This window comes from Pithys albifrons, chromosome 5 (genome assembly GCF_047495875.1).
Source record: "Pithys albifrons albifrons isolate INPA30051 chromosome 5, PitAlb_v1, whole genome shotgun sequence".
NCBI lineage: Eukaryota > Metazoa > Chordata > Aves > Passeriformes > Thamnophilidae > Pithys > Pithys albifrons.
The window spans coordinates 47,107,153-47,134,979 of NC_092462.1; the positions used below are offsets into that span (position 1 = coordinate 47,107,153).

Below are 27,827 nucleotides of genomic sequence, written 5' to 3' on the forward strand. Positions count from 1 at the left end.
GGAAAAAGAGGGGCTGCCCAAGAAATGCTAGAATGATTATGAAAACATGGTAAATTCGGTTTATAAAGTAAAAACAATTTTCAAGTATGAGGAAAAAAACTTAGGCTTTAGTGGCACTAAAAGATATTGGCAACAAAGATATTAATTGTAAGAAACACAAAGTTAGGCAATCATGCAGTGAAAATTCACTCCCAATTCTGAAAAATGCAGAGCATCAAGTTAAGAGATAGTAGCTTTGAGCTTCAGCAAATGAGTTTGAAGCCATGTTGTGATCTGTGCAATATCAAATAGAAGCAACAATGGGAATGGCTGGTAGAATACAGATGTTCAGTGCACAGTAGGGGAAGCACCGGTTTGATCATTAGTTAAGATATGCTAATGTCTGAAAGAAATAGAATCCAAAACTGAACAGTCATCAGGTCTGACAGAAAGAAAATTAACAGAGCCATTCATCATTAGAAAGCCAGGAAACGTGAATTTTAAAAGTGGTCCTTCAGTATTTGACCAAGAAGTTGGGATTCACAAGAAATAGTTTATCATAGTATCTGTATAATAAATGGGTGTTTTATAAATTTACAGAGCAGAGACTTTGGTTGTTTTAAGCCACATGGACACATGAAACAGAAAAGACGTAACCTAGTAGTTCCTAAATGCCGTAAGCCTTATGTCATATTCAACTTTTAATATTTCTTGCAGCCTCATGGATGTCAGATGACCAAAGATGAGCAATCTGTTCTCCTGTGTCCAGAGGCAGCAGTAGTGCCACACCATGGTACTGTCACAGCAAAAACGAGAGAATGGCTTAGACACTTCAGGATATGAAAGTTCTAAACAAGCTTCCATTTTACTATCTGTAGTTTTTTGCGAGTCTGAAACAAAAACTGTCTTCTCTTCATGAGCTGACCATTTCTGGCATGTATCAGTGGTAGTGAGAAAGAGTCATAGCTACAAAATATGAGAAAGTAGTTCTAAGACACTTCAATGGAAGAAAAAAACTCCACTAATCCATGAAAGGCAGGGATGAAACCAAGGTCCCAGGCTTTATTTTTTCCTGACACACTGAGAGATTCACATTTTAAACATTCCTGGTGTCTCATTCACAGTCCTGTATGAGAAATAAAGCAATAGATCACCAGAAACTAAAAAGAATTCAGCATTATGAGTATCAATGCCTGGGTACCATCTCTTTGTGGCAGCAGGTTCAGGATGGCTTTATGTACTGGATCTTACCAACTGGGTAATGATAAATCTCAGAAGATCCAAAGGACAAGAAAAAGACTGCTTTTACAACAGCAGATGGCTTGAGCCAACATGAAATCACTTCAGGATACTGAAAGGCTATTGGAGGTTAACAGAAAGTCAGGCTTTTCTCAGCCTGACTTCTAGCACACACTAAAACCTTTGAACATGACCAAATCCAGTTACAGAAAGAGTGATAAGATGAATTCTGCCAATCTGAAAAGCAATAAAACCAAATGAAAGCACTTCCAGAAAGAATTAGTTTACCTTGCACACATAATCATAGAGGATTCCCACAATAAGACGCTGAACCAGTGCACATGCTGGCCAGCTGCCCAGACAACTACAGAGTTTGCCCTATTACACAACATTTTTTCTGGGTTCAACCCTTTAAAATCAGCAGAAAGGCAAGGCAATAAGGAAGAACCACTTTGGTGGTCCCCAGAATGAGATCCAGCACCATCAGTATTAAATCACTACACTGACTTCAAAACCCTTTTCACCATACTGTCTGTTTGGCTTTTAAGCATGGTGGCTTTTTCAAAAAAAGACTCAAGTTTTCCAGGAATTTTTACTGTACCACCTCCTAAAATATTCTGAAAAGGGTTAAAATCTGCAGAGCTTTTGATCTCTGTTTGATTGCAGCAACTTCAGAGTCAGCATGGCACACTGAATCCTGGCAACAATTCTTTACTGGAGAGCATCTTGCTGGTAAATAGAAACTGGAAGTGCAGTGCTTCCACTGTGACATACAAGCCTGGGCAAAACCACAGTAATACTGGTGGCATAGCAATGACTTGGGACTGGGAGCTGGCCTCAGAATTGGCTTTAAGGAGTGGAGTGCTCCTCAGAAGAGATGACTGTCTTCTCTTATTTGACCAGTTGAAAAAATACTGCTGTTCCCAGTTGGAGTGAGGTTGTAGAAAGGGAGTTTAAAATAGGTACAAGCTTCTCATAACAGGAGAGTGAGTATCTGTGTTTTCTGGAAAACTGCACAGCAAACACTGTCTCATAGAATACTACAGCAGAAAAAAAAAGATGGGGTATGGAGTGCATAAAGCCTTCAGACAGGCGTGATAGTCAAAATAACTCATCAGCCCTGGGACTTAAACTGTAGCATCAATCTAAAAATGTGCAACAGGATTTTAGCATGTTTTTGCCCTAAAACTCAGGGAATAGTTGCAGAAGTCATGGCTAGGGAAACTGGGACAGTTACATACTGGGTAGCAATTTTTACAGATACAAGAGGTGGCCCTTGGGCTTGTTACAAGGAGCCTTTCCATGGATTTATGAAAAGAATCCATAGACATTTAGATGAATTTCTGTGTAAACATGTAAATAGTTAAAAATGTCATTTATAATCTATTCTGCATTTCCTTTCTGAATAAATGAGTTGTTCTCACCATCATCAGTAGAGTGGAAAAAAGAATCAGATATGTTACAGGCTGGGTTCCAGCTATACTAAAGTGACAAAAATTAACTACCATCCTTCAATTTTAAATAAAAAGGCAAGCACATTTTTTACATCAAGCAGCTGAAACAATACTCCCCATTAAATTACATACAAGTAATCACAACTTATGCCAAGTTCACATGACCAAGAGCATGACTGGCTATTTATTTTGTGACTTTCAAAGGGGACTATTTTGCTTCAATTTTCCTCATTTGCCATTTGCTTAGTGAAGATAGTTGTTAGCAACTGCAATAACTATACTTTTTACCATGTCTCTCAGTTTAGTGAAGGCAATAATTTTCATCAGAAATTTTAAGCTGAGTTTTGAAGTAAGTCATTCCTAAAAGTGAAAAGTTATTCATAGAAAAAAACTGACATATGGAAGCCAAGACAATAAATCCAGTGGACAGGGAGGGCATAGCTCCTTGAAGAAGTTGGGGAGTTTTCTGGTTTTGCATCCAAACGACACTGCAAAACAGGCCAAACTACCTTGAGTCTTTGTCCAAAGTCAGCAGTTATTTTAAATACAATGGTTTCCAGGCTGGAAAACAGCATGTACTGAATCTACCTGACTCAGGGAAATTTAAGCTAAAAAACCAGCACAGAGGAATTGCAGTTGTTCTAGTGTAGTTTCTACTTCAGAGTTCATCCACAGTCAGCACAGCCAGTGCTGTTCAGGTTCTCTGTCTGTTGACAGCACCAGGCAGGAAGCAGGAACAACTTAATCCTGAAGGTCAAAGCTCTCTACTGTGTGTGATCTCTCACTCACAGTAGAGAGCTTTGACCGTGAGTTGGACCGTGCGTAGACTTTGGAGGTAAAAGAAATCAATGCTATTTTACCAGTCAGCTACAGGGTAACAGCACTTGCACAGCATTAAAAATTTATCAGCATTTTGACAGGCCATGTGAGCATTCTGAGCAATAAAGTGCAATGTGTTTCTGAAGGACAGCTCTTTCAAGGTCTAGAAAAGCACAGAGCTAGCAATCTCATAGATGTACACCACGTAAACCAAAAAATTAGATAGAGCACTAATGGGAGAGAGTTCTGGAAAAGAAGAAAAGCAGGTTATGTAAAGCTCTTTAAATGCAAATGCCAAAAAATATTGTTTATGTTTTGGAGAGATGAACAAACCCACCTTTCATGAAAACCATTGAAAGGACAGTGAGAGAAAGGAGAAAAAAAATGAAATACATGTACGTGTATAATGAAAACAACTATGCAAAGAAGTTTCACTCTGCATGCCATTCCCTGCCACCGACACCACTCTCATTTTTTCTCTCATTGCCACATCTGTAGGACTCAGGCAGACAGATCTGGACATGCCCAAAACATGAGTTCAATTCAAATGAGTTCCATAAGACACAGACATTCTGCAGAAATGTTTGCAGCATCACTCCTGTACCTTGCAAGACCAAAACCTAGAACTTCTGCAGATTATCTGAATTACATGGCTTTTGGCCAGACAACTTAACATGGCTGAGAAATTGCCCCAAGGCTATTGGAAAAGCACATATAACACATTCTGGAGACCATTTTCCGCCACATTTTAAGTACTCTTCCCACTTACAATTTCTTACCTGAAGAGTTTTGACTTTTCCTAAAACGTTCTCCTGTGACATTGCTTGGATGGCCTGTTCACTCTCTGTTCTCCCATCAGGTATAAAAATACTGTCATGGGAAAAAGCTCGACTGCCCATATAATAATGGGAGGATCTGGGGAAAAAGAAACAGTTTAAAAGTAAATAAGCACTGCAATGAATTTATGAGAGTGACCCTTCATATCATAACTGCCCTGCTGTATAGGTTTTCCTTTCCTCTTGCCTTCTACCTAAAAGCTTTTAACATTCTCAGAATAGAGGTATCCAAACATGTTCAGTTATCAAAAGTTAAATGGAGGCACACAATTCCTCCCAGTCTTCCTCCTTGGAAGGACTAGAGTTGGGTGTTTCTAATAGGTGTGTTGAGAAGTTCAATTAATTTTCCTTGTAAGTCTCAAATTTAAATGTTACTTTTAGGATACAGAGTAGGTGACCATGATGCACAAATTACCAGACTGCATATTTAAGACAGGCTGCCTTCCTGCTTTGTCCCAGTGCTTAGGACCTGCTGTCATTCTTGGTCAAAGCGAACAGGAGGTCGCAAACTAAAGTACCTCTATAACACAAAAAGAGGTAATACACTGTAGTAGCCAACTTCTAAAGAGCTACCTCATTTAGCTGATTACTCAGCTCTTCCTATCACCATGCACACAATCACATTGACTATAAAAGTTTATTATCAAACCTCTGAACTGCTAAGAAGCTTATTGCACCAACCTGCGTGGCTTTGAAAAAGAGTGGAAAATGCTTGTGTGTTGCTGTTAAACTGAATACCAGTGCCAAGGAGGAGAGTGCATCACAAATGATGCAGTTATATGGCTCTGACTGAAATCCACAGGCATAGGGATTAAACAAAAATGGTTTAATTTACTATATATCATCAAGAAAATCTAGAATTAAAGAAAAAAAGAAAGAAAAAAAGGCTTGTGGGTTTTGGGGGCATTCTGATGGAAAATTGTTTGAGTCTGAAAGTCATGCTTTGTCTCACCTAGAGTATTCCATGGTAAGTGAAAAGCCAGTAATCTATAAACATGATAAAAGCCACAGTACAAAACCCCCAGACAACTGAGACGTCTTAAATCTCTCCTTTTAATAACATATTGACAACTTTATAGAACCCATTTATAATTTCAGAAAACAAACATTCTGGAAGAAAAGAAAAGAAAAGAAAAGAAAAGAAAAGAAAAGAAAAGAAAAGAAAAGAAAAGAAAAGAAAAGAAAAGAAAAGAAAAGAAAAGAAAAGAAAAGAAAAGAAAAGAAAAGAAAAGAAAAGAAAAGAAAAGAAAAGAAAAGAAAAGAAAAGAAAAGAAAAGAAAAGAAAAGAAAAGAAAAGAAAAGGTTTTACACAGATATAATCAACACAACCTTCTACATGTGATAAAAGCATTACAAACAACTACTTCAGCCAAAGCAAGGAAGATGATACTTACAGAGGGAAGTGTAGGCAAAACAACAAGAAATATAAAGCTTCACATATTTAAGAAAATCAGTATATTATCTATTTTTCTGCCTTTTAAAATGTGCTAATTGTTTATGAAGAGTTCAAGATATTTCTACTCATATCTTGGAAACAAATATGTTTGGAATGTATTTATTACAATTTCACCTCATTTTTTTCCTGAGGTATGAACATATTAATTTAAGTAAAAACAATCTTTTCTTACCAAGGAAGTGTTCTTACATGGGGTTACATTACCCTGTTGAAACTGATTAGGCGATAGACTACATTTGACTTCTATAACATAATTTCTTAGAGGTAACCTAAAAATAACAGGAAATAAGCCCCCCAAAAACCCTCTCCCTCTCTCTAGTTTATAGATTAAATACTTTTGCACTCCACTCACAACATAATCAACCCAATCTTCTGAATGAACACACACAGCCCTGTAAATCATTTTATCTTCAATACAATCACAAACTAACCGAAAAACTATTTTTTATCCAGAATTAATATTTTAGCAACATGCTTCATTTGAAATAAACTAGCACACAATCAGGCAAAGAGCTGGTCAATATTTCACAACAGTTTTAGCCATGAAAGAGGAGGAACATTTAACTGATGCTATATTCTATGTCAGTTTTTTTTTTTTATAAAACCACAACTTGATTGCCTTTGGCATCTAAAGGTAATGCAGTTTCTTTTAGAAACCTTTTATTAGAGAAACCATAAAAACATACTTTTAAATGCTCTTCTAAAAAGGTTTCTATATTGAATCTCTGTGACTCAGCCTGTACACATAGCTGTGGTAACACTGCATGGCACTGAAATATATTTACCTTTCTTGGCCACCCAGGAATCAGCCTGTGAACCACAATTTGAGAAATGTCCCTTAAACAGAGAAAAATTCCTAGCAGGCCTGGAAGTGAGTGGTTTGACATGAAGCAGAGTGAAAGTTGGCCTTTTTTCATATAACTATGTAGGTCTGTTTGAACTGAAAACTCCAGCATTGCATTCTACAAGGTGAGGTGGGGGGGGGTGTGAAGTCTGTAGTCACAATCAAAATGGAGGGAAACAAGCACAATTTGACAAACCAGTCCATGGCAACTCTTCCTGCATTTGAATTGTTCAGCATGTGAACCTGCTGCAGGTGCAGAAGGCAAGGTTAGTGGGAGCTAGTGGTATGTTATTTACCTTTTTGCTGAGAGATCTGCTGAGGATGCATAATCCAGGTCATATTGTGCTCCAGAGATGATCCTTTATCAAAGCAGTGCTGTGGCTCAGATACTTGTGACTTTGTCTCACAACTACTCTCTGTGCATACACCACCATTCTCCCCTTTTACTGTCCAGTGGGTTGGAGTTCTTAAAACCAGACACCACATGTATATTTGTGTTGCTTGTTACAACTAATTAGTAGGCAAGGGTTGCAATTCAGGTCCCAAAGAGTTCATTGACTTGTTTGCAAATTGTTCCTGACCTTACTAATGAATTGTTAATATTTAAGTTGGAAGCAGCCAACCTGCAGCTTTGAAACTGAACAGAATTTGTTAGCAGTTTGAACCCCAAAACTGCAGGTGACCAGCAGCAGGGTTGCTCTGGCAGTAGGAACCACCCAGTAAAATCTGAAATGAAAGAAAAGTGCAACTTCTGAGTTCAGTGCTGGTGGACTGCCTGGGACATGGCTGTGAGTGAAGGTTTTCCCCATCTCGCTATAGAGCTGGGGACCCCTTTAGTGATCTAGTCTCTCCTCCTGCCTGTGAACTCACTAAAATACCATTTAAAGCTTTCTTTGGGGACATCAGGTCACATGAAACAGCTTGGGAGCTCCACGTGACCTGCAACTCTAAGTACATCACCACAGAAAGTCCAACCCTGTCTTTGACAAGTGTCCACAATGGTACCAGTGGCAGGTTAGGACCATGCTATGCACATCCAGCATCTCTGACATTCTCCCAAACACCAACTGTTCTCTCTCTCTCCTTGTTACATATCACACATTTTTGTTTCATAGAGCTGAGGCCAAACATATCTGAAAGGTTTTGTTCATTTTTGTTTTCTTATTAACCTGCTAACAAAACAAACATATTACAAATTGTCAGAAGACATGAAATAGCCACAAGAAACTCTGCAGTGCATTAATTCAATACTACTCTCTACTGTATTGCTTCAAAATGACTTGCACATACACTGAATATTTCAGAATTGGGTGAATGAGCAATTCTGCTAGCCACATGTCCAACAACTGGTAAAAATAGTTTAAGAATGTTGCTTAAATGTGTATGTAGGCTAAAGAACATTGGGGAAAAATATTCACACATTGTAGTAACCTAGTTTCTTTTACAGGCGAGTTTAAATAGTGTTTAAGGTGATTTCCAGGCTACTTGTACTTTCTGGAAGGTCTCATTTTATTCAGTTGGAGCCCACAGTCCTTTCACATCTTCCCAGCTGTGATTATATCACAAAGGACCTTTCCCCCCCTTTTTTCACTTTCCTCATGTTCTACTTTTAGAAAGACTGAATTTCTTTTAAGTCAAAATGCAGTATGAATAATTAAGTTTCCTTTACTGCTACCAGCATTCCCATCTTTGAAGTTTTCCTCAGAAGTCTTTATGCAGTATCATCCTCACAATCCACTTCTACACATTGTGCTCCCTTTAATTAAAAGGCATGTCAACATCAGGAGTGGATTTCAATAGGTTCACGGTATGACAGAGACCCAGGCTACAGTCACAGCCATGGCTGAAGGTATCACACTTTCAAACTGCCATGTCACTTCCAAGAGATGTGGGAAAACAGTGCCATCAGTTTATGAGCACTTCTGTTGATAATCCCGATGATGACATTTCAGAGGCTGTTTGTGCTGAAAATAATTGAATCATCATCTGACTCACTTTCAGAAACCTGACTAAATTACATAAATTATGGATGTGCTATATCAAAATGTGAAGCACTTTTAGCAAATCCTTAAGATGTTCTCTCTGAAGATGTGTTGCGACCCAAGTATCACGTTCCAGTTTCAGCTGCAATACACAAATTTTCAAAACTAATTTTCTCATACTCAGGGCAAAGTTAAAAAATTCTGTTTACTCTCAGAGTTTTCTTTGCCTCACCTGTGTCCCTCTTCAGATTCCTGAGAGAGACTGGAATATCCAGTTTTCCAGCAAAACTAAGAACATACTTTTCACCCTCTTTGATTAGGATGAAATTGTCAACAACTACATTTTTGGGAGTGTATGACAGGCTCTGTGGTACATGACGGCTTTGGCACAGAAAGAGTATACCAGGATTTGTTTTTATCTTGATGATACTCCAAGAGCTTATATGTGTATCTGAGCCAACCATCCTGCAGATTTTTACATATAATGAAAACAGTAGTGTCAATTGCGTGGGAAATAGAGCAAGACACAGAGTATGAGGACCACATCACATCTGAACCATGGACATGACTGGACTCCTAGCCCAGATTTAACCATACTTAGCTGTAAAAAAAGTTGCCCCAAATACACATCACCTCTAACTAGGTTTCTTCTGCATGAAATTAATATACTTCTCAGACTCATTGTTTAATTCACTGCTGATAAATTCATTTCCTTGGAAAGGGAAAACACCTTCTCTTTTATTTCAGGTTTCTGGAAGAAACACAGGAAACTACTGGTAAAACGGATCACATAGATATTGGAAGCATCACATCTATATATGAATTTGTCTTGAAAAGGCCTTTGTGCAATAACTCCTTTCCATTACTCATTCTTACTTAGGTGTCTGTGTGTGCTAAGAAACTAGGGAATGTGGAACAAATCCCTCACAGCAGAATAGGGCCATCCTGAGCCTACAGGTGAAGATTTACTCCTCCTCCTCCATGAAAACCAGCAAACTGAGAGAGATTGTTCTTTGGACCCTCGCATAGCCATCCCTTTCTATGCATCATCATCTATTTAGGATGTGATTTTCCATCAGTTCTAGATACCTCAAGTCAGGACTGGGTAAGGTATCACCCTTTCTGTCTTTATCCTGCTCTCCATGTGTTCCCATCACCACTTTTGTGCCTGCTTACTGGTCATGGATCACATGAAACAATTCAGAGAAATATTCTGGTCACTAGAATAACTCCAAAAAAAAAAAAAGAAAAAAAGAAAAAAAAAGGCCCCAAAAACCCATCCAAACTCAGAAACTTGCACAACTTCCTAGTTTGGCTGAGCACATTCTGCCTCAAGTTTCCATGCTAGCTGCATGTCTAGAGAGCTGTTGGAAAGAGTCAGACAATTGCAGTCCAGACATGAATCAGCATATACCGCTACGAGACTGCAGCCTTAGGTATATCAGAGCATGTGAAGGGACAATTTTACACAGAATACAAGGTTAAGTTTACCTTGACATTGGTGGCCATAGTATTTTAGACCCCATTTTGATCCAGAGCTATTTTTCCTCTCAAAGACAAATGTGTTGTCCTTAAAAAGGGGAAGTTTTTCCAGCAAGGAACACTGAAACCTCAGCTCTTGTATAATCTCATTTGGTGCATTCCAGTAGTACAGAAATTTCACATCACCAGTTGCCTCTTTGGTGTGTCATAAATGTTCCTCCCACTCTGGTATTAAGGAGTTAGAAATAGAAAGTGGAAAATAAAAGGAAAGAATGAGTTGTTCTGTTCTTTCACGTTTGGAGAGATGGACTCAAAAAAAACCCCTGAGTCTCACGACTTTCACTCTTTTATCTTTCCATTAGAAACTGATTGAGTAATTGTTAGAGATCAAAGTCAGCTTTTTAACATAAAGCCATTTCCAACATTAAAAAATTCACAAAGCATGCAAAGCAAGAATGAATTTGGTTTAGCCAGGTGTTGACCCTCCATATAATCTCTTCAAAGGAATCTGAGAGTCACTTCTCAGAATAATGCCCCTGGGAATTGACAAGTGCAGTGATAGCTTGCCTTTACTTAATGTTTTGTTTTAAAAAGGATCTGATTCAACACTGTGCATCTCCCATGAATGTCCCCAGGGCAGCTAGAGATGAAAACCAGACATTTCATTTTACAGTCATCTCAGAGATGCATTAATACTATAATAGAGGAAAATGGATTGTAATTCTGAGGTATATTTTTAGTGTCCTCTCTTCTCTCTCTCATACCGGAGTGCAAGTTTTGGTTCTAACTCACGCCTGGTTGGGAAATATTGTCCATGCTGCAATGGAAGTCTGATTCTGTGCTCAATCTTAAGGTGTATTCAGATCACCTCCAGGAACTGTTGAATTCCAGTGCACTAACTCTGGGCAAACTGCACAGTCCCCCTGTTATGACCCACCTGGGTCCCTCTGGTGCCGATGATCAGTTCTGCAGCCCAGCTGTTAGTAGCCCCACTCATTTCAAAGGTATGACATATTACCTTATATAAAGCTCCAGTGTGGTGTCATCAGGGGACCTGTAACCTATGAACTTACCATAGTTTCATTTTTCTTAGAAGTAGGGATCAAGCCTAGCTTTAAGTAGCTGATGCATCATGCAAATAATCTAAAATTATGATCATTAAAGGCATAAAAATTAACCATGGGAAGTATCAAGGCCCTGAGAGCACTAATGAGCCTTAATGTCCCTGACCAGCCTCATCTAGGAGTTCCACCTACCCACATGGGTCCAGAGCTCTCTTTAAGATCACAGTTGAGACTTTGGTCCCTGCCTGAGCTATGCTGGAGGAGCGCAGGTCTCCAGCTCAGAAACAACTGTGCCCGGCCACAAAGACCCTTGATCCACACATCAATTTGCAGACCATTTTCCTGGCTTGGCCTTGGTCCTGCCTTCTCAGCTATGGACCTGCAGTGTGGGTGGATCCCACCCTGGCGTGGGATTTTCTTGGTGTCTTGTTTTCCTTCCCTGAAAGAAACAATAAGGTAGTGAAGTAGGGCTACATAGTTCTTGATGTGAATTTCCTGTAGTTATTCACTAAATAGTCTAATCACAGAAAGTCTCAGCATGCACAGCCAAGAAAGGCATCCCTCTGGTTTCCAGTAATTCTGCAAGTGAATTGTAATGCATCTTGAAGATGTGGACATTCACCAGTAAGTACAGAAATACGCAGATTAGTGGAAGGAACAAGGCCCTAAATGGTCCGACTTTCACACTTGACCTGGCAATCCATCACATGTGACACTATTCTGTCAAATAGCAACGTACGTTTATGCAAAATCTGCTCTTAAATATGGCAAAAATCAGAGAAGGAAGTGAAAAGTCTAAGTTAGCCTTGGCAGGAATAAGTGTTATATAGTGACTGTGTTTAGCTGATAAGGAAGGAGAGGAAGAGAAAAAAAGACACTGTATTATATTAAAGGTGACAATTCTGTCTGGTTCAGGAGCCTAGTCCTAGTACTTATCAGCTACTGAACATGACAGTTGCCATGCAGAATCTGGAAGGAATTAAAGTATACTATGATTAGGAGGGGGAGTGCAATGCAAACATCCAAAAGGGAGGCACAGGAGAAGACAAGTGAACACGAATACAGCCTAAACTTCCAGGGAGACTAGTGCAAGACAGCTTATGTGATGGAAGAAGTGAAGACTAGAGTAAAAAAGGTTCGGTTGAGGTGAAAATGAAGCTAGTCATAATCGGGGCTGAGGACAAAAGACCAGTTAAAAAGGAGAAACAGAGTGGGACCTGATCTAAAATGCTGAGGACTTGCAGAGACATGGCCTACCGAAGAGCTCTCAGGATCATACACAAACTACAGCATGCATAATGAGACACCTTTGCTCTCAAGAAGCAGCTAAAAAAAACAAAGGCAAGCACTTAGTGCAAATTTCTACTAAGTGATAAAATTGCAACATGTAGTAAAAGGTCCTAGCTCACACACCTGAGAAGGAAGCTTTGGAGCACAGAGACAAGTAAACTGGTGGCAGAAGGGAGGAAGGCAGGAGTTGAGGTGTTAAGAAAAACTAAGATCAACAAAAATACTGAACGTGATATTAGTCTCAAGTTCTGTCCAAACACTTGGAATCACCTCAGGAAGGCTTTCTCCACTCCTCTGTTCTGATGTTATGCCACTGAGTAAACCGGAGACATGGCCACTCATAAGGTGGTTGTGGCTCCTATTTCTGTGCTACTTGGCTGCAATATAAATTACAAAAAAGGAGAAATAAATCTCATTGCACCAGAACTTGTAATAAAACTTATAAGAAAAATTCATGCAAACAGAAAACTGTAGAGGGCAAAGCTGTTCTTTGCCATAACCTTTTCCATCCTGGAACATCCTTGGTTCCCACAATACACTTCATAACCCAGAAATAAACTTGTTTCACATGGATCCATGTCAGTTGACCCAAGTGAGGAAAAGTCAAGCTTGCTTTGTTTCTAAAAGCCTTACAATGAACATGTTACTTTGCTCTGCTTGCACTTGAAGAGGTACTTGCTGAAATCAGAGTTCTGATAAGGTGAAATCTCCAGGAAACGGTGAACACCAAGCACTACTGCAACAAGGCACTCGCTGGAGTAAACATGGCACTCAAAATGAGGCACTTACAAATGAAATTAGGAAAGTGACAAAAAAATGCTGAAATAAGGCCCATAAGCAGAAAAAATGCCCAGTGTATGAAAACTGGATATGACAGAGAGGTGTCTTGGAAGCTCTTTGAAACTCCATCTGGGTAGACAGATCACTTTTTTTTTTTGTTGATCTACATTGTTTCATACAGAACTGCCCAATGCTTCAAGTAAAGGGGTCCCATTTCAAGGAGAGGCACTGTCAAGAGACTGAAGTTTGCACAGAGACTTTTCCCTAGAAGGGGATCAATGCTGTCACACTTGAGTCCTAAAGACCTGACAGGTCTAATTCCAGGTCCTTTGAAATACTACATTCAGCCTAAGGAAAGCCACTCTACCGTACCCCCAGTAAGAGAAATTTAATTTCCCGCTGCCTCTGCACATCAAGGCAGAATGACAAACTTTTGTAGGGCACTGCACAGGTGACCTTTCAGGTATGTCCTCACAATGCTTGCTTAGTGTCAACTGTGACAAATAAGACAAATAAAAAATCCTTTAGAGTGCCAAATCATAGCCTCAGAAGAGAAGATTCTGGAGATTTTAGTGAAGCTCCACAAACACAGCTTAGCTTTCTTGTAATAAGCACTTCTATCTCCCAGCCCTTATGGTTAGGACAGAAAGTTAATGAATACAGTTTTAACTTTGTAAACTCCAAGAAGGGCAGTATAAAAGTGGGAAAAGGAATTCCAGCCTTTCATAACGCAGAGTAAGACAAACTGCAGTAGGAAACCTCCCACCTGGGTATTGCAAAACAACATGGATGAATAAATAGGTTGAAGTATGCATACATCAGGATGCCAAGCAAGTTATTTGCATCTGATGAATCCAGGATGTATCTGTAAGGACGGATGGACAGGCAGATCTCTCAGGCTGCTTCCAACTCAGCTCGTCAATCTACACCATATGCAAATTACCTGATTTGCTCCAGGGACATCTGCATCACCCAGACAGCAGAGCCTTCATTAGAGATGCCAGCGTTAGCTGTGAGCAGCCTTGTAAGCCAATACAGCACTCGGTGAAACACTAGCTTAGGTCTTGGAAGCAATACAGATGTCTTCTTTAGCCTATACTCATTCATTTGCTTGTCTCTACCTTCCTGAAGCAGCTTCCTCCCTTAATATTTTTTCAAAACAACCACCTCTTCTCCCCAAAACAAAAGTCCACATGACACATCTGCAGACAACAAATTCATGTACTTTGCAGGCTGAAAAAGAAATATAGCTCTGTTAAGGGATTGGAAGCATCCCTGAACTTCTATTTCAAAATTGGAACTTTTATTAAGCTTTTGAAGATATATGATTGCTGTACATTCTTAAAGAGTTTGAAGCAAATGGTTTTACAAAACTATTCAGGATTTTGCATATATAAATATACTGCTAGATATTTATATTTGCTCTGCTCTGTTTCTGTGTGAAGTTTCTTCTAGTGGAAGGTATGGCAATGCCTTCACTGTTAGACAACTTGTACACAACTATATAATTTCACTAAGCGAATCTCTGCACATTTGAAATTACAACAAAGGCAAAAAGAATTTAATGGATGGAACCCATGCAGAAAACAAGGGGGTGTCCAAACTTAGCTCCCCAAAGAAATCTGATGCACTACACTGAACATCTATGCTTATTGTAAGATGAGGAACATGACAAACATTACCTGCAAGCTGAAAATTATCATCAAATCCCACCCACACTGCACCATAAAGCATGACAGGAAAAACAGAGGTTTGACTTAGTATTTCTAGCAGGCTAAAAGAGAACCTCTCAGGAATCACAGGTGCAGAAAGAAATGTTTCACTTGAGATGAGACATGGGGTCCTTCACATTTGCTAATCTCCTGTGATTTAAATTGTACAGTCTGATGTACTCTACCAGGGACTTACATTTAGTGCCTTTATTAATTAGAAAAAATAATACTTTTTAAAATGCAAGCATTTAACAGTCTAAGCAGGGTCAGCCACACCTTCACGTCACTGCTGAGGAATGGGCAAAGTTCCAGTATCACTGTTTGTTTCTGGGTGCAGCACCACATTTTCAGTTATACTAAATGGGAAACCCCTGATAGCAACACGCCGCCCTTTAGTTTGCTTTTGAGGGAAAAGGCACTGAAACCTTCCGCAGCCTCTCTTAGCATCATGCACTCAGGTAATGCAACACAACAGGAGTCAGTCACACCTCCAGCTACAGTGTGACTGTGCGTAGTACTGATTGTCTGAAAAACTGGGATGGGCAAAGGAGATGCATGCGATTGCCCCGCCGAAACCAAAAAGAAAACTAGAACTTAGAGAACTTCACTGAATGGCATAAAAAACTCAGAAGCTTAAAACAAACTCAAGTAAATAATTTTTAAAATCATACTTTCACAACTATTATTTTGGACCATTGGAAATACTGTACAGGGTGATGTTTCTGCTACAAATTTTGGCATGTTTTTTTGATTCTCTCAGACTTTTTTTTTACATTCAGGTACTCACACTCTCTAATGCAAACAGTTCTTTTTTTTCCAAAGCAGCAGATTTCAGCAGGAGTCAGCTACCCTCTCTGAGACTAGCAGTTGGAAAGTGAAATAAGTACTACTGACCATGTTAGTTTCTGCATCTGGTCTTGGGGTTTTGTTGCTGTTAGGGTAGGAGGAGTTTTTTGTTTGTTTTGGTTGGTTTGTTTGTTTTGGTTGGTTAGTTTTGGTGGCTTTTGGTCTGATGTGGTTTTTTTTCCTCAGGTGTTTTTTTTTCTGTTCCTACATGAAGGCTGGTGACTAGTTAGCTTTGTACAGTTTCTTTCTCCCACCATTCCTACAGCAGTGTCTCACACTGGCCTTCTGTCATCCTCTGTTGTCACTGGAATACGATATGATTTCCAGGTGCCTCTCTCTGCTCTCTTCCATCTTCTACTCTACATTCAGATCAGACCAGAATAACAGCAGCCTATTTGTTGACCCCAATTACAATGAAAAAACTATTTGGGATAAACTGGAAAAGGATGTGTCTGTCCTGACACAAAGATACCACCTTGCAGGGAAATGTATGCAAAACAGTATATATAGGAGCCAGTTCAGGTTTCCCTTTTCCCAGTTTTTAAAAACATGGATGCCATTAATACCTCTGATCAGGTGTTCTGTTAAATCACGGATCTGGATTCAAATTCATTTCTGCCTAACTGGAATTTCTTTTTTGCAGACCAGCACATGTACCCACTTTGGGGTCTAAAGCAGCAAGTGTCATGTTCAGAGGAGGGACAGAGATGCATACACTTTGTAAAAAGCAATGTACAAACTGCTGCCACTCGGCAGAAGGAGAATTTAAATTTAATTCCACTAAAAACAGGGAGAACGCATACTGTGTGTGCACAGGCTGCCAGCAGACCTGTGTGCACTTACCTCAGCCCACTGTTTGGCTCTTCATCGGAGGACGAGGTGCTGTTGCAGATGTTGCCGAAGGAGTTGCTGGGCTTCAGCTTGGCTTCCGCACAGTCTGAGACAGGCTCTCTTTTCTTCCTCTTGCTGAAGAGCTTCTTGAAAGGCTGGAATTTGCCTGCCTTTTTCTTGTCTGCGGATGACAAGACAGACTGGCGCGGGGCTGAGGGACGCGGCTGGCGAGCACACGCCACAGCAGCAGGTTCAAAGGAGGAATGAGGTCAAAGAGCAAGTCACCAGCCCGGAGCAGCCTGGCGCTGGAGATGTAAATGCCGGGCTGCAACGTGCTGTTAACGCGTCACATTGAAAAGCAAAGGAGAGGGCACTACAACAACCGCTCTTGGGTTTAAGGGTCTGCTTTGAAGGCGTCAGCACAGCCAAACTTTTGAATGAACAAAAAGGATTATTTTGCAAAGGCACTGCAGCTCATTTTCAGGCTTTACACCACAGTTTTGACCATTTTACCAAAAGACAAGCACTGCTTTGGTCACCCCACTTTGGAAGGTGCTGGATCCAATGCCTGGAATTAAAAGCAATTGAAACCAACCAGGTGTGTTTTAGTTATGTGACTTCAAAATTAGAGGAGTCAATTTATAAATGAACAAAGAGAACAGGACAAATCTCTGTTGGTTTGCTGCTGGGTTACTTCAATAAACACCCAGCAGCAAAGTAAATACATTTCTTTGACTTTTTTCCCCCCTAAGTGACTGAGGACAGAATTTGACCAAGCATTTTTTCCATGAGACATTGAAATTTTCAAAGCTACACCAAAAAAAGCATAGCAAAACCACAAAACAGACATGAAGACAAAACCAAGAAATAAAAAACTTAACCATGAAAAAAAGGTAACTTTCTTTTCCATCAAAGACTGGAGAAAATAAAGGCAATTCCAGCTACTATCCCCACATGTATTAAAAAGAAGTACCATGACTTTCTTGTTAACCACTGTCAAGATAGAGTTAATTTCTCAGGGTTGGAATGTAACAAAGAATCTCTTAAAAATAATAACTGTTAAAGAGTTTTATTTCTTTTCTGCTTCACCTTAATTTTGCATTGAATCTATTTGAACAAGCTAGTTTTTGGTGTTTTTTACAACCCCCCAACTTTTAGCCTCCTATCTAGTTTGAGAAGCATGATTTTGTACTGGTGACAAATATCTTGATAAGCTATTTAAATTCCTGCATGTGCTTTTCTCACAGCACGTGAGCGCACACACTGCCTCAGCATGCTCTGCTCTTCCAATGGGATGTGGTTCAGCCCAAGACAGTGGTTTGGTTGCAAAGCATATGGAGGCCCTTGTAGGAATATTTTACTAGGAAATTTGGAAAATATTATATAGTGCAATAGCACTCTTAATTCCACATTAAGTCTAACATTCTGCTCTGATATACCTGAACATGACAAAGCCACATCTGGGTAACACCCCTTTGCAGTTGCTGCACGAACTGCTGCAGACTATTCAGAGAGGGAAAATGTGCCCAAGCACATTGTGATCTGCCTACTTCCAGTGGTAAGTGGTTTCCAAACTATCATGGTGCCCGAGATGAATTCAGGCTGGGATCAAACTCACATGAAGTGAATCTGTCTGTACCTGATTATGGATGAAGTAGGACACCTAGATTGAAATTATAAAGTCACACAACAGATAATAATTCTGCATTTCCTTCACAGATCCCTTAGAAGTTCACACAGATACAATTCTTCTCCTTGGGCAGTCAAGATAACAAAGTTGCACAAATGCTGTGTCAGACAACAGATCATCCCAGTAGCAGCATAAAGATAAAAAGCTGTATTATGAACCTCAAATTCAGGCTCAGTATTAGAATTTTTCAATTCAGAATCATTGATTCACAATCAGCAGATGAGAAAAACAAGTGCTGAAGCAGTAGTTTTACCAGTATAGAAGTAAAAGGGGTACAGAAGTTTACTCTGCCTGTCCCTCAGCTCTGCTGTCTATAAGCTGACCAACTCACATCTCCAGCCAGAGCAACCGTCTGCTGCTCAATTCTGGCTTTAGAGAAATATATTCTTACATGGAACCCCTAACAGACAGGCAGGCAGTCATGCAGAGAAAGAGAGGAATTATTGCTCTTAGCCACAGTTGCTACAACCCTTCACACGCCTCAGAAACTGACCGCAAAAGCCCATAAATCTAATGGTAGAGCACACAGGCGGGAAAACATCAGTACTGGACCCAATACTGGTTGAAAGAGCTATTTGTCCACAGTTGCCAGCTTGCCTGTTTCCTCTGCTTTTTTTGAAAGGGAAGACTTTGTCATACAATTTCTGGAAGTTAATGTAATTGACTGCATAAATCAATTCAACTACGGCATTTTTAAATAAAGGTTCTCACTGTGTCATTTATCCTCATTACCCTTGTCCCTTCCCCTTTTGGAGGTCTTCAGATAAAACTGTGAATTGCCTCACTGACTCTAAATCTAACATAGTGATTCACCAACTACAAATCTAGGTGTTGAACAAATATAACAGGTCAACACAACTCTCATTTCATCAAAATGGGCGAAAGCCAACACACTGATTTACAGACAAGATCTACTTTTCTCTTTGTTGTTTAACATGTCCCTTAGCTGTTTCTGCTACATACCCCATCATCGCAGCTGTCACATTACTAAGCGTGAATTCTTTAAATTAGGCCTCATGACTCATTCAAAAACTAAGGAACACCCTTCCCTGCACAAGCTGCACACGCTGTTCCCCATCCTGCCAGCAGCCTGCCCTTCCAGGTTTCTAAGGAAGGAATGCCTGACCACTAAGACAAAGTCTGCTTATGTAAATTTTTCACAAGAACTTATGGAAGAAGATGTGGGATGATATCACCTACAGGGTAAAATTCAGGTCTCCACCAAAAAAGCTTCCTGTAACAGTAAAACAAATACAAAAGGAATCCAAACACCAGCAATGCAACAGACAATGTCCTGCACAAAGGCCTTGCAAGTCTCTAATGCTCAAACATAACTCATCCCTTACATCCATCTCTACTGATGAGAGAGAAAAATGGGATAGGAAAGGCTGAAGTTTGGAACACCCAATGCAGTCAACTTGCACCTAAGACAAGTGCTGGGAGAGCCAGGAAGCAAGTCTTACATGGGCCATTTGCTTCTCTCCTTAGTCATGTGAATGGGAATCCTATAGATCCAGCCTCAGGAGACCAGGGGAAATCAGTAATTAAATCTTTCTTCCTGTCTGTTTGACAAGTTTATCTTGTTCAAATCACTGTAAACAGTTAACAGTAACTGAGTTCTGAATAATGGAATAACATAAGGTGTGAAGGCAACAGATAAACAAATTTGGATACACTAGCTAGAATAACACAGCACATATGGTAGGCACTCCCTTCTCAGCTATCAGAAGAGTAGCAGAGCAGATTAGAATAATCTTTAACCTGTCATACAATTTGTCAGATGCACAATGACATGCAGTGTGTAACACAGAGCCAGTTAAAGCAGAGAGCATCAGCATTATGATGGTAGCCCATGGTCCCTCCACTCTCAATGACAGAGGGGAGCAGCTTCTCTTGTATTCCCTTTCATGCTCTCCAGGAAAGATCAAGGAGTGCAGAGAGCTTTACTGCCAGTAAATCAGTCACAGTCTTTGGACTCCAGATGGCAAAGTCTTATCAATGTGTCAGCTGAAAATTCCCCATAAGATATCTTGCACTTAAAAACTGATCAAATGTCACCAAATCCATTGGGATTCCTAGGCTGTGATGCCTTTCATAAACTGCACAGAGTTCTCAACACAAGCACAGGTCAAAGAAAGACCTAACTATCATGCTTATGGAGGGAAAAATTTTAAATGGAAAGACAGAATTATATCCCAGACAACAGGAGTAATGCAGGGGTAAGGTTATGCCATTGGATAGGACAGAGAAGATATCAATGTCACTGGAAGTATCTGAAAAATAATGCTCAGGCAAAGCAAGCTTCACATGAGAAACAGTCTCACATAATCATAGAAAAGACACCTAAATATTTGACAAGCTGTTGGTTCCTTTCAGCTTTTCCTATTTGCTGCAGTGCCAGGGGCATTCACAGTAGTGTGGGTGAGGAAATGTGTGGGGTGAGACCTCTCTGGACAGAGCTGACCTAGCACATTCATCAGCTGGAGGGCAGAAAGGTGATCATTGAGGGGAAGAATAAATAACAGCAGGATTCATAGTGGTGATTTAAAGATGAAGATATTGTGGCCAGGATTTTTCAAGTCCCAGTTTTGAAATGGGATTTGTGGAGATGTCACAGACCCTTATTGCTCATTATATGAAATGCAGCACCTGTCTGTAACACTTCCCATAGTATCAGATATTGCACAGAACCTGTCTCCAAAATAATGTGTTCCTTGTTAGTGGATTTAATGTCTATAAAATATGGTGCAATAAGCTAGATTAATGAGAATATGAATTATTAAATAGATTAGAAATTTCTGTAAAGAATTTAAGAATTGAAATCCATGTGCATGCATCATTAAGAACTGTGTGGCAGAGAGAGGGCAGGTGGGTTACTGGGCTGCAGGCACAGTACAGCAGCTAAGGCAAAAAAGGGAACTAAAATATTGTTAAGAAGGTAAGTTGACTGACATCTCTAATTACAACTCTACAACAGAAAAAGGCTGCTATGATACACAATGCCTTTAAAAAACCCCACCTTGATTCCAAGCTAATGGTATGCCTTATTGATGCTCTTTTTAAAATATGTATCCACTACAACAAGCACTGCCCTGTTGAGCTCTGGGTTGTCTGTGCATCTGTACAAACTTGTTTGCTTTTCAGGTCCTCAATAAAAAAGCCACTTTCCCTCCCTCTTGCCCAGTCTATTCTCACAGGGCATAAAATTTCCCCATGCAAACCAGGATTGGCACTTGCCTGGAGCTTTCTCACCCACTCCACATCTCAGGACATCTATTTCTCTGAGTCCCCAGAGATGCTCATTATTGCTAATAAATTTGCAATGCTCCCTGGAGAGGTGTTTCCACTCCTCCAGGAAAGGGAAGCAAATTGTTTGGAATCACTGATGAGAAGGGTAGATTCTGCTCTTCTTAGCCATGTTCCCATGTTTTAAAATAGGTGTAAACGCCCACACCTATTGTAGCTCATCAGATTTCACAGAGAAAATTGGTTTCTGGACATTTTCTGCCTTCACAACCTGCTCTCAGTCCACTGCCCTCTCTTTCATAGGTAGCTAAAAAGAAAGCTGGAGTTGACAGCAGTCCAGAAATACAAAGCCAATACAAACACCAAAGAGGCAAAGGAAACCTTTAAGAGAACACTCAGGGAATAAAGATTGACATAAAAAAGACGGTCATTCAGATTCAATAATGCAACTTCCCAGCAATGAGTTGAACTCTGAGAGACATTTAGTGATAGCACATAATGCTCATAAAGTAGACAGCATGCAATAGTCCCATGCTGACAGAGGTGAGGTGAGATAATATGACCTGGCATGAAATCAATACCTGAGAAACATTAAATGAAAACAATATTGAGAGGGATCAAAGGTGTCAAATTGGTGTAGCCACGGTAGTCTAATGAAGCATCTATGCAAAGCAAAGGAAAACAGCATGCCGATGCTTGCCTGTTTTTCCAAGAGTATCGAGTGATCTTACAAGAGATACTATTTCTTGCAAACCTTGTCCCACAGAGAGGATGAGGTATTCTTGGATTACCTGATATAAACTGGTAATACTACCTAAGGTATCCCTAACACAGCAAGAACAAATCTTATTTTCCAGAAATACTTATTTCCCTTGCCACCTGCAGAAGCAAAACTATTCCATAACAACAGTCCATTTTGTGCTTTTTCTTCCTCCCAAAGACTGCATCTTTCACAGAAACCATATGTAGCTGAGATAGGGAGCTGTTAGGAGACACATATGAATCATCATAATAGAGTCTATTAATGTTCAAACACCATATAATACACTTTATCATACAGAGGAGGGAAAGGAGCTATTTCAACACTTCTATTGATACAACAAGGAAGTAACAGGGAAAGCAAAAACTTATGGTATTCACTTCAAGGCAAAATGGTTTAACCTTCACTGCAAGAAAGAAACATGAATGGAGAGGATAAGCAAAGAACAGTTTAAAAATGTTTAGATGACTTTAAACAGAAGAACCAGAGCTAAGTAAATACAGATCCTGTCCACTTTTTTAGTCTCATTTACTGTGGTAAAAGTCTCATCTCCCTTCATTTCTGAGCTCCTGCTTCCCTCTTTTCCCAATCTATAAATTAAAGTCTTTCCAGCCAATTTTTGTATTTATGTGCCTTCTATTTTTATCAAGTATCACAAGGAGTGGTTCTTGGGGTCAGAAAGCTTCATTCCCCCAACAGTTTGTTTTAACATTGACATCCTGCCTTCTTAATCCCTCTTACTGCCATCCTTGGGCAGCACCTTTGGGATGGAAAAAACTGCCCTCCAAAAACACAACCAAACTTAGAGCAGATAGGTCACTTTGGGAATGTGTGAGGTAGGCTGGGAAGAGCAGGGACTCCAAGCAGGGAAGACAGTATGAGAAAGTCAGTATAAACTTCTGCAGCAAACCCTACTGCGGCCAGGGAGTTTCCTTCTTCTGCCCCAGCTTCCCAGGGCCTATTTACAGGGTACACAGTGAGTAGCCAGGGGGTTTAAAACAACTTGGGATACACATCCTGATCACAGTGACAACAGGTAGCAGAGTTCATACATAAAAGGACATTTGCAAAAGGGTTAAGTAACTGGGAGAGATGTTACTGAGGTGCTGGACTGCAATGCAGAACATAATACAATAAGATAAAACCAGCTCAATGATGCATGTGAGACTTTTAGAAAGGAAGGGACCACAATAGCTTCTGATTCACCAACAAAGCATCTACCCATTATATAACAGAAAGGAGAAAGTGTTATTTTACTGGGGCAAGACTTATTAACTCGAGTTATTAATGATGGGAGACCTTTTTGGTATGCTGGGTTTTATTTGAGGTTTCCAGAGCTGCATTAAATGCCTGAGGTCAATGCTGTAAAGAGGTGTTGGCTCATTATTTCCTTCTCAGAGGAAAAATACCCTGTAAAACACTGGATTTCCTTAGCAGGTTAATTTCTTACATGGGACAATTCCAGCTTGAAAGCATTTAAAACATGAAGTTGTGGCCACGCTGTATATGAAAAGATAAACATCCCAAAGGCAAAGCAACTCCCTTGAGGCCCCACTTTGGAGTAGTCCAAAGTCCAAGGAGTACAACCTGTGCTGGACAAACAGCTCCCCACTGCCCCTCCCCAGCTGCCAATGGTCATTTATAACTCCTCAAGGCTGTCACGAGCTTCTGACAGATTAGGATCCTACACTCAGATCACTATTTCTAAGACTATTCTTGCAGGGTATTGTGTTTCATGAACGGTTTTTCCTGCCTCTGCAGGCCTAGAGCAAGTCCTGTATTGCACTAGTCAACACTTTGGGATCCATACGATTTCCAGTTTTCCATCAGTGAGAGAAGGAACATTTCATCCTCACAGAAGCTACTGGCTTACCATAGAAAATATTAATTTTCATGAAGGGAGCATGAAACTCATAGACCAAACCTCTTCAGGGACAAGGCAGAAGCGCTAACAGCATGCTGCTGAATCCTATCAATGTAAGACAAAGCTGAGAAGTATGATGACCTCAAAGGAGAGTCAGAGTGCCATGCCAGAAGACTGGATGGCTGGGGGACTGGGTTAACAGAAATGAGAGGCAATGCTGCAGCATTATGTGCAAATTCATTTGTTCAGCGCATATTGCGGAGACGTTCTTCTAATAACTGCCCAGATCAGCTAGAAATGGGCAAGAAGACAGATGTCTGGACATACCAGCTGATCATGGAACAATTAGAAGCCGGCACTGTGGTGCTGCTACAAAAATTAGATGCCATCTTTTGGAAAGGGCTCCTGGGACTGGCAGAGGTTACTATGCAAGCAAGGGGGTGGAGTGCCAACTTACTAATAAATCAAGGCTGTAAGCAAACAGGTACATCCAATACACTTTAGATTGGGATTTGAATTTTTTTCCTTCTTTCATAAAGAAAACAACAAACTAATATATTGCTGAGTCATTCTGACACAGAATAAATTCTCTCTTGAATGTCACATAAAGGCAATATTATTGGATAAAAATTTCATGTCATGGTGCAAAATCAGATGCCTAAAACAAACCAAAACCAGTAAGGACATAGATACTGTGACATACAGCATCTGCAAGCCCTAAAACTACTAATGTTTTAGTTTTAAAACACTTTCAAAGCTGTATCACTACTCAGAACAGTAACAGCCAATAACTGAAGAAATCCAGCAGACAAAACCGGCTTTTTTAGTCATTGTGACCAGCAAGTGTCAAAGAATAGTTTTGAGTGATTTTTTCATTTTTGCAGTTTCAGTTTAACATACTTTTACAATGACAAACATATATGAATTTTACCTTCTCAATTCAGATGAACTGCTAAAATATTTTAAATAGGTCAGATTAAATTAAGAGAGTCAAATTTTTGTTTTATGAATTTTCTTAGTTCCCAATCCTAAGGGATGTCTGCTTGTTAGTGGCGGGTTTTTTTAAATTATCAATATACCTTTTCAATTAGAGCAGCTCCATGGATCACAAGGTAAAATACTACACATGTTCTGTGAAGTAAAAATACATTAGAAAGAGTTCAGACACAGTTCTACATGTAACTCTAAATGGGGTGGGGGGAAGGGAGATAGGGATAAGGGGAAACCCCAACAATTACTTTATGTCTGTGTGTTGTCTTTCACAGTTCTGCGAATTATAAAATAATATAGAAAAGACAAGAGCAAGAGGAGTCTTATTCCAAGCAAATTACCAACTATCCCAGTAGAAACATTGATTTAATAATTTCTTAATTAAGTTTTATAAAAGTAAAGCTGAACAGGAGGCAGTAAATCCATTTCCCCTCCCCAAATTTAGGGGATTAAAATGTAGAACCATGTGCAATGAATCACAAAAAATCCTTATTTGAGTGACCTGGAAGCCAAGTTAAATCTGAATTTTCCTGAAAGAACTAAACCACTTATGATTATTTCTTATTTCACAGAATGAAAATCATGCTCTTATGGTTTACAGCTGTGTAGCAAATTAAAGAAAACTATTTATTAAAAAAATTGCTGAATGAACCACAGCATTTAGAAATTCTCCAGTCAACCTTGGTGAAAAACAAAGACTGACGTGAATGCTTGCATGGTAAAAACCACAATGAAGAGGAACAGAGAGCTTGGAAGAGATTTTTTTGTTAAGTGTTTTTTTTCCCTCCTGAAGAAAGCCAAACTTCAAACTCCTTATTCTGTTGGGCAAGGTATTGAGAAGGAATTGTGGCACTCATTACCCAGACTGGCATATCCCCAAAACATGGGAAATAACTTTAGTCAGCAGCACAGGAGCTGAAGAACCTACTCTGAGTTCCACTCCAAATCCTGTGCTCCCTCATGAAGCCACCTCTACTACAAGAGTCGTACGAGGCCAGGGCAGAAGCATACCTTTGTCTCCTCATCACTGTCCCTCTGCCTTCCCACTGCACACTCTCCTTCTCCAAGCATCCTGCCAGGCTCGCTTGTTCCTTCTAATGAACAAATCCTCTTTGGAATTGATGTTAATTGTGGACAGATTAAGACTTGGGGTATCTGACCTGAGTCTGGGAGATTGCGGATACAGCAACTATTTGGATTTTCATTGTCTGAGTAGTTTTCACTGCATACACAGGCCCAAGTTGTCACACTCTTCAGGTAAGGCAGTGAGATGTTCTCCACACTATTCAGGGACAAGATCTGCCTCCTGGGCACATAAGCAGGAGATGAGACTCAGCTACAGCTTACAACTTCCTCTGGTCCTCCGCATCTTCAGCATCACAGCCTCACCTCCATGCTGTACAGAGACTAGAACCATGCTGCACTTCTACCTCCCCTGCTGACACACCGCCATCTCAGACCACAGTGGATTATCATTTCAAGTGCCAAGGATAGATGGCCATTTCCAACTTTTACCGAAATTGCCATTTTTTGTAACATAGATGCTATCAGCTGAAGGATGAAATTGGTGTCTTGGTATTGAGAGGAATGATATCAAAAGAAAAGCTCCACCTGAGCCATCACTTAATGAACACTCTTACCAGCAAATTCAGAAACAAGAGTTTGAGAGGTTAAACACACCATAGAGACAAAACTGATCATTAGTATTAATCACTAATTATACCAGTATTGTACAAACTTTACCTAGTTGCTCCTTATCCATCACTTGTCCCTATACAGTGATCAGACAACAGGCTGAGTCACAAAGGCAAATCTTGAAAGACTTTTCCGAAGAGCAAAGACAAAGACAGAACTGGGGACACATAGGTGCTTCCTCATACCCACACCAGAGTGCTCATCCTGGGTCATCTTCATCACCCAGGTCAAGCACAAACAAAAGATGCATGTAAGACAATTTCGTTATGGGATGACAATTGTAAGTCTTCAGGTTGAAGTTCTGGCAACTGTCTCAAGCACTAAATTTGCTTTAGAAAGGAGCTTAAAATTGACTCAATTCCACATTTGTCATCAATGTAATAAAATATATACAATAAGAAGATATTTCCCTGTTGCTATTTACTAAGAAAAAGAAGGAAAGTCAGAATACACCATCCCAAAGCCAATACAGTTAATGTATTTTCAGTGAGGCTCTTACTATTTGGAGGTAACTGAAGAATTGAGGTTCTTGGTCTGCTTTCGTTTTCCAGAATTAAAACAGGAGCAGTACATCTCTTGAAGTACTTACTGACTGGAAAACTCAGTGAAATGTTACAAAATTTTACAGTGTAGACCTACCTATATGTATCTAAGAGATGGAAATTTTAGAGTGTTTTTCTTCTGATCTTTGCCAAACTAACAATATTCACTTCATAGAATACTTGAGTAGATATATTTTGCAATCACATTCATTTGGCTAACACTGAGTATATTAACACTAATAAGTAGAAGCAGTGTTATTTTAAATTTCACCCAAGTAAGGTGTTTATTACAAATAGAAATGTCAAGAAAAAGTTCATTATAAGTTCTGTAACATCAAGATAGAAAAAAACCAAGCTACTACAGAGATGCCAAGTAAAAGCTCTCCCTACCTGTTCTATTTTATGATGCTAGAATAAAATTAATTA

The 27,827-nt window shown here is 39.8% G+C and overlaps 1 protein-coding gene across 6 annotated transcripts in view; it reads right to left on the reverse strand.

Moving 5' to 3' along the window:
* The window catches only part of CRACD (capping protein inhibiting regulator of actin dynamics), a 133,016-nt gene that overhangs the window by 27,323 nt on the left and 77,866 nt on the right, over positions 1-27,827 (reverse strand). For all 6 annotated transcript variants that reach the window (XM_071556447.1, XM_071556443.1, XM_071556449.1 and 3 more), the window contains 2 exons: positions 16,627-16,795; positions 4,271-4,406 (listed from right to left, as the gene is read on the reverse strand). In XM_071556447.1, coding sequence (XP_071412548.1) covers positions 4,271-4,406; positions 16,627-16,795 — 305 coding nt within the window. The remainder of the gene's footprint in view (positions 1-4,270; positions 4,407-16,626; positions 16,796-27,827) is intronic.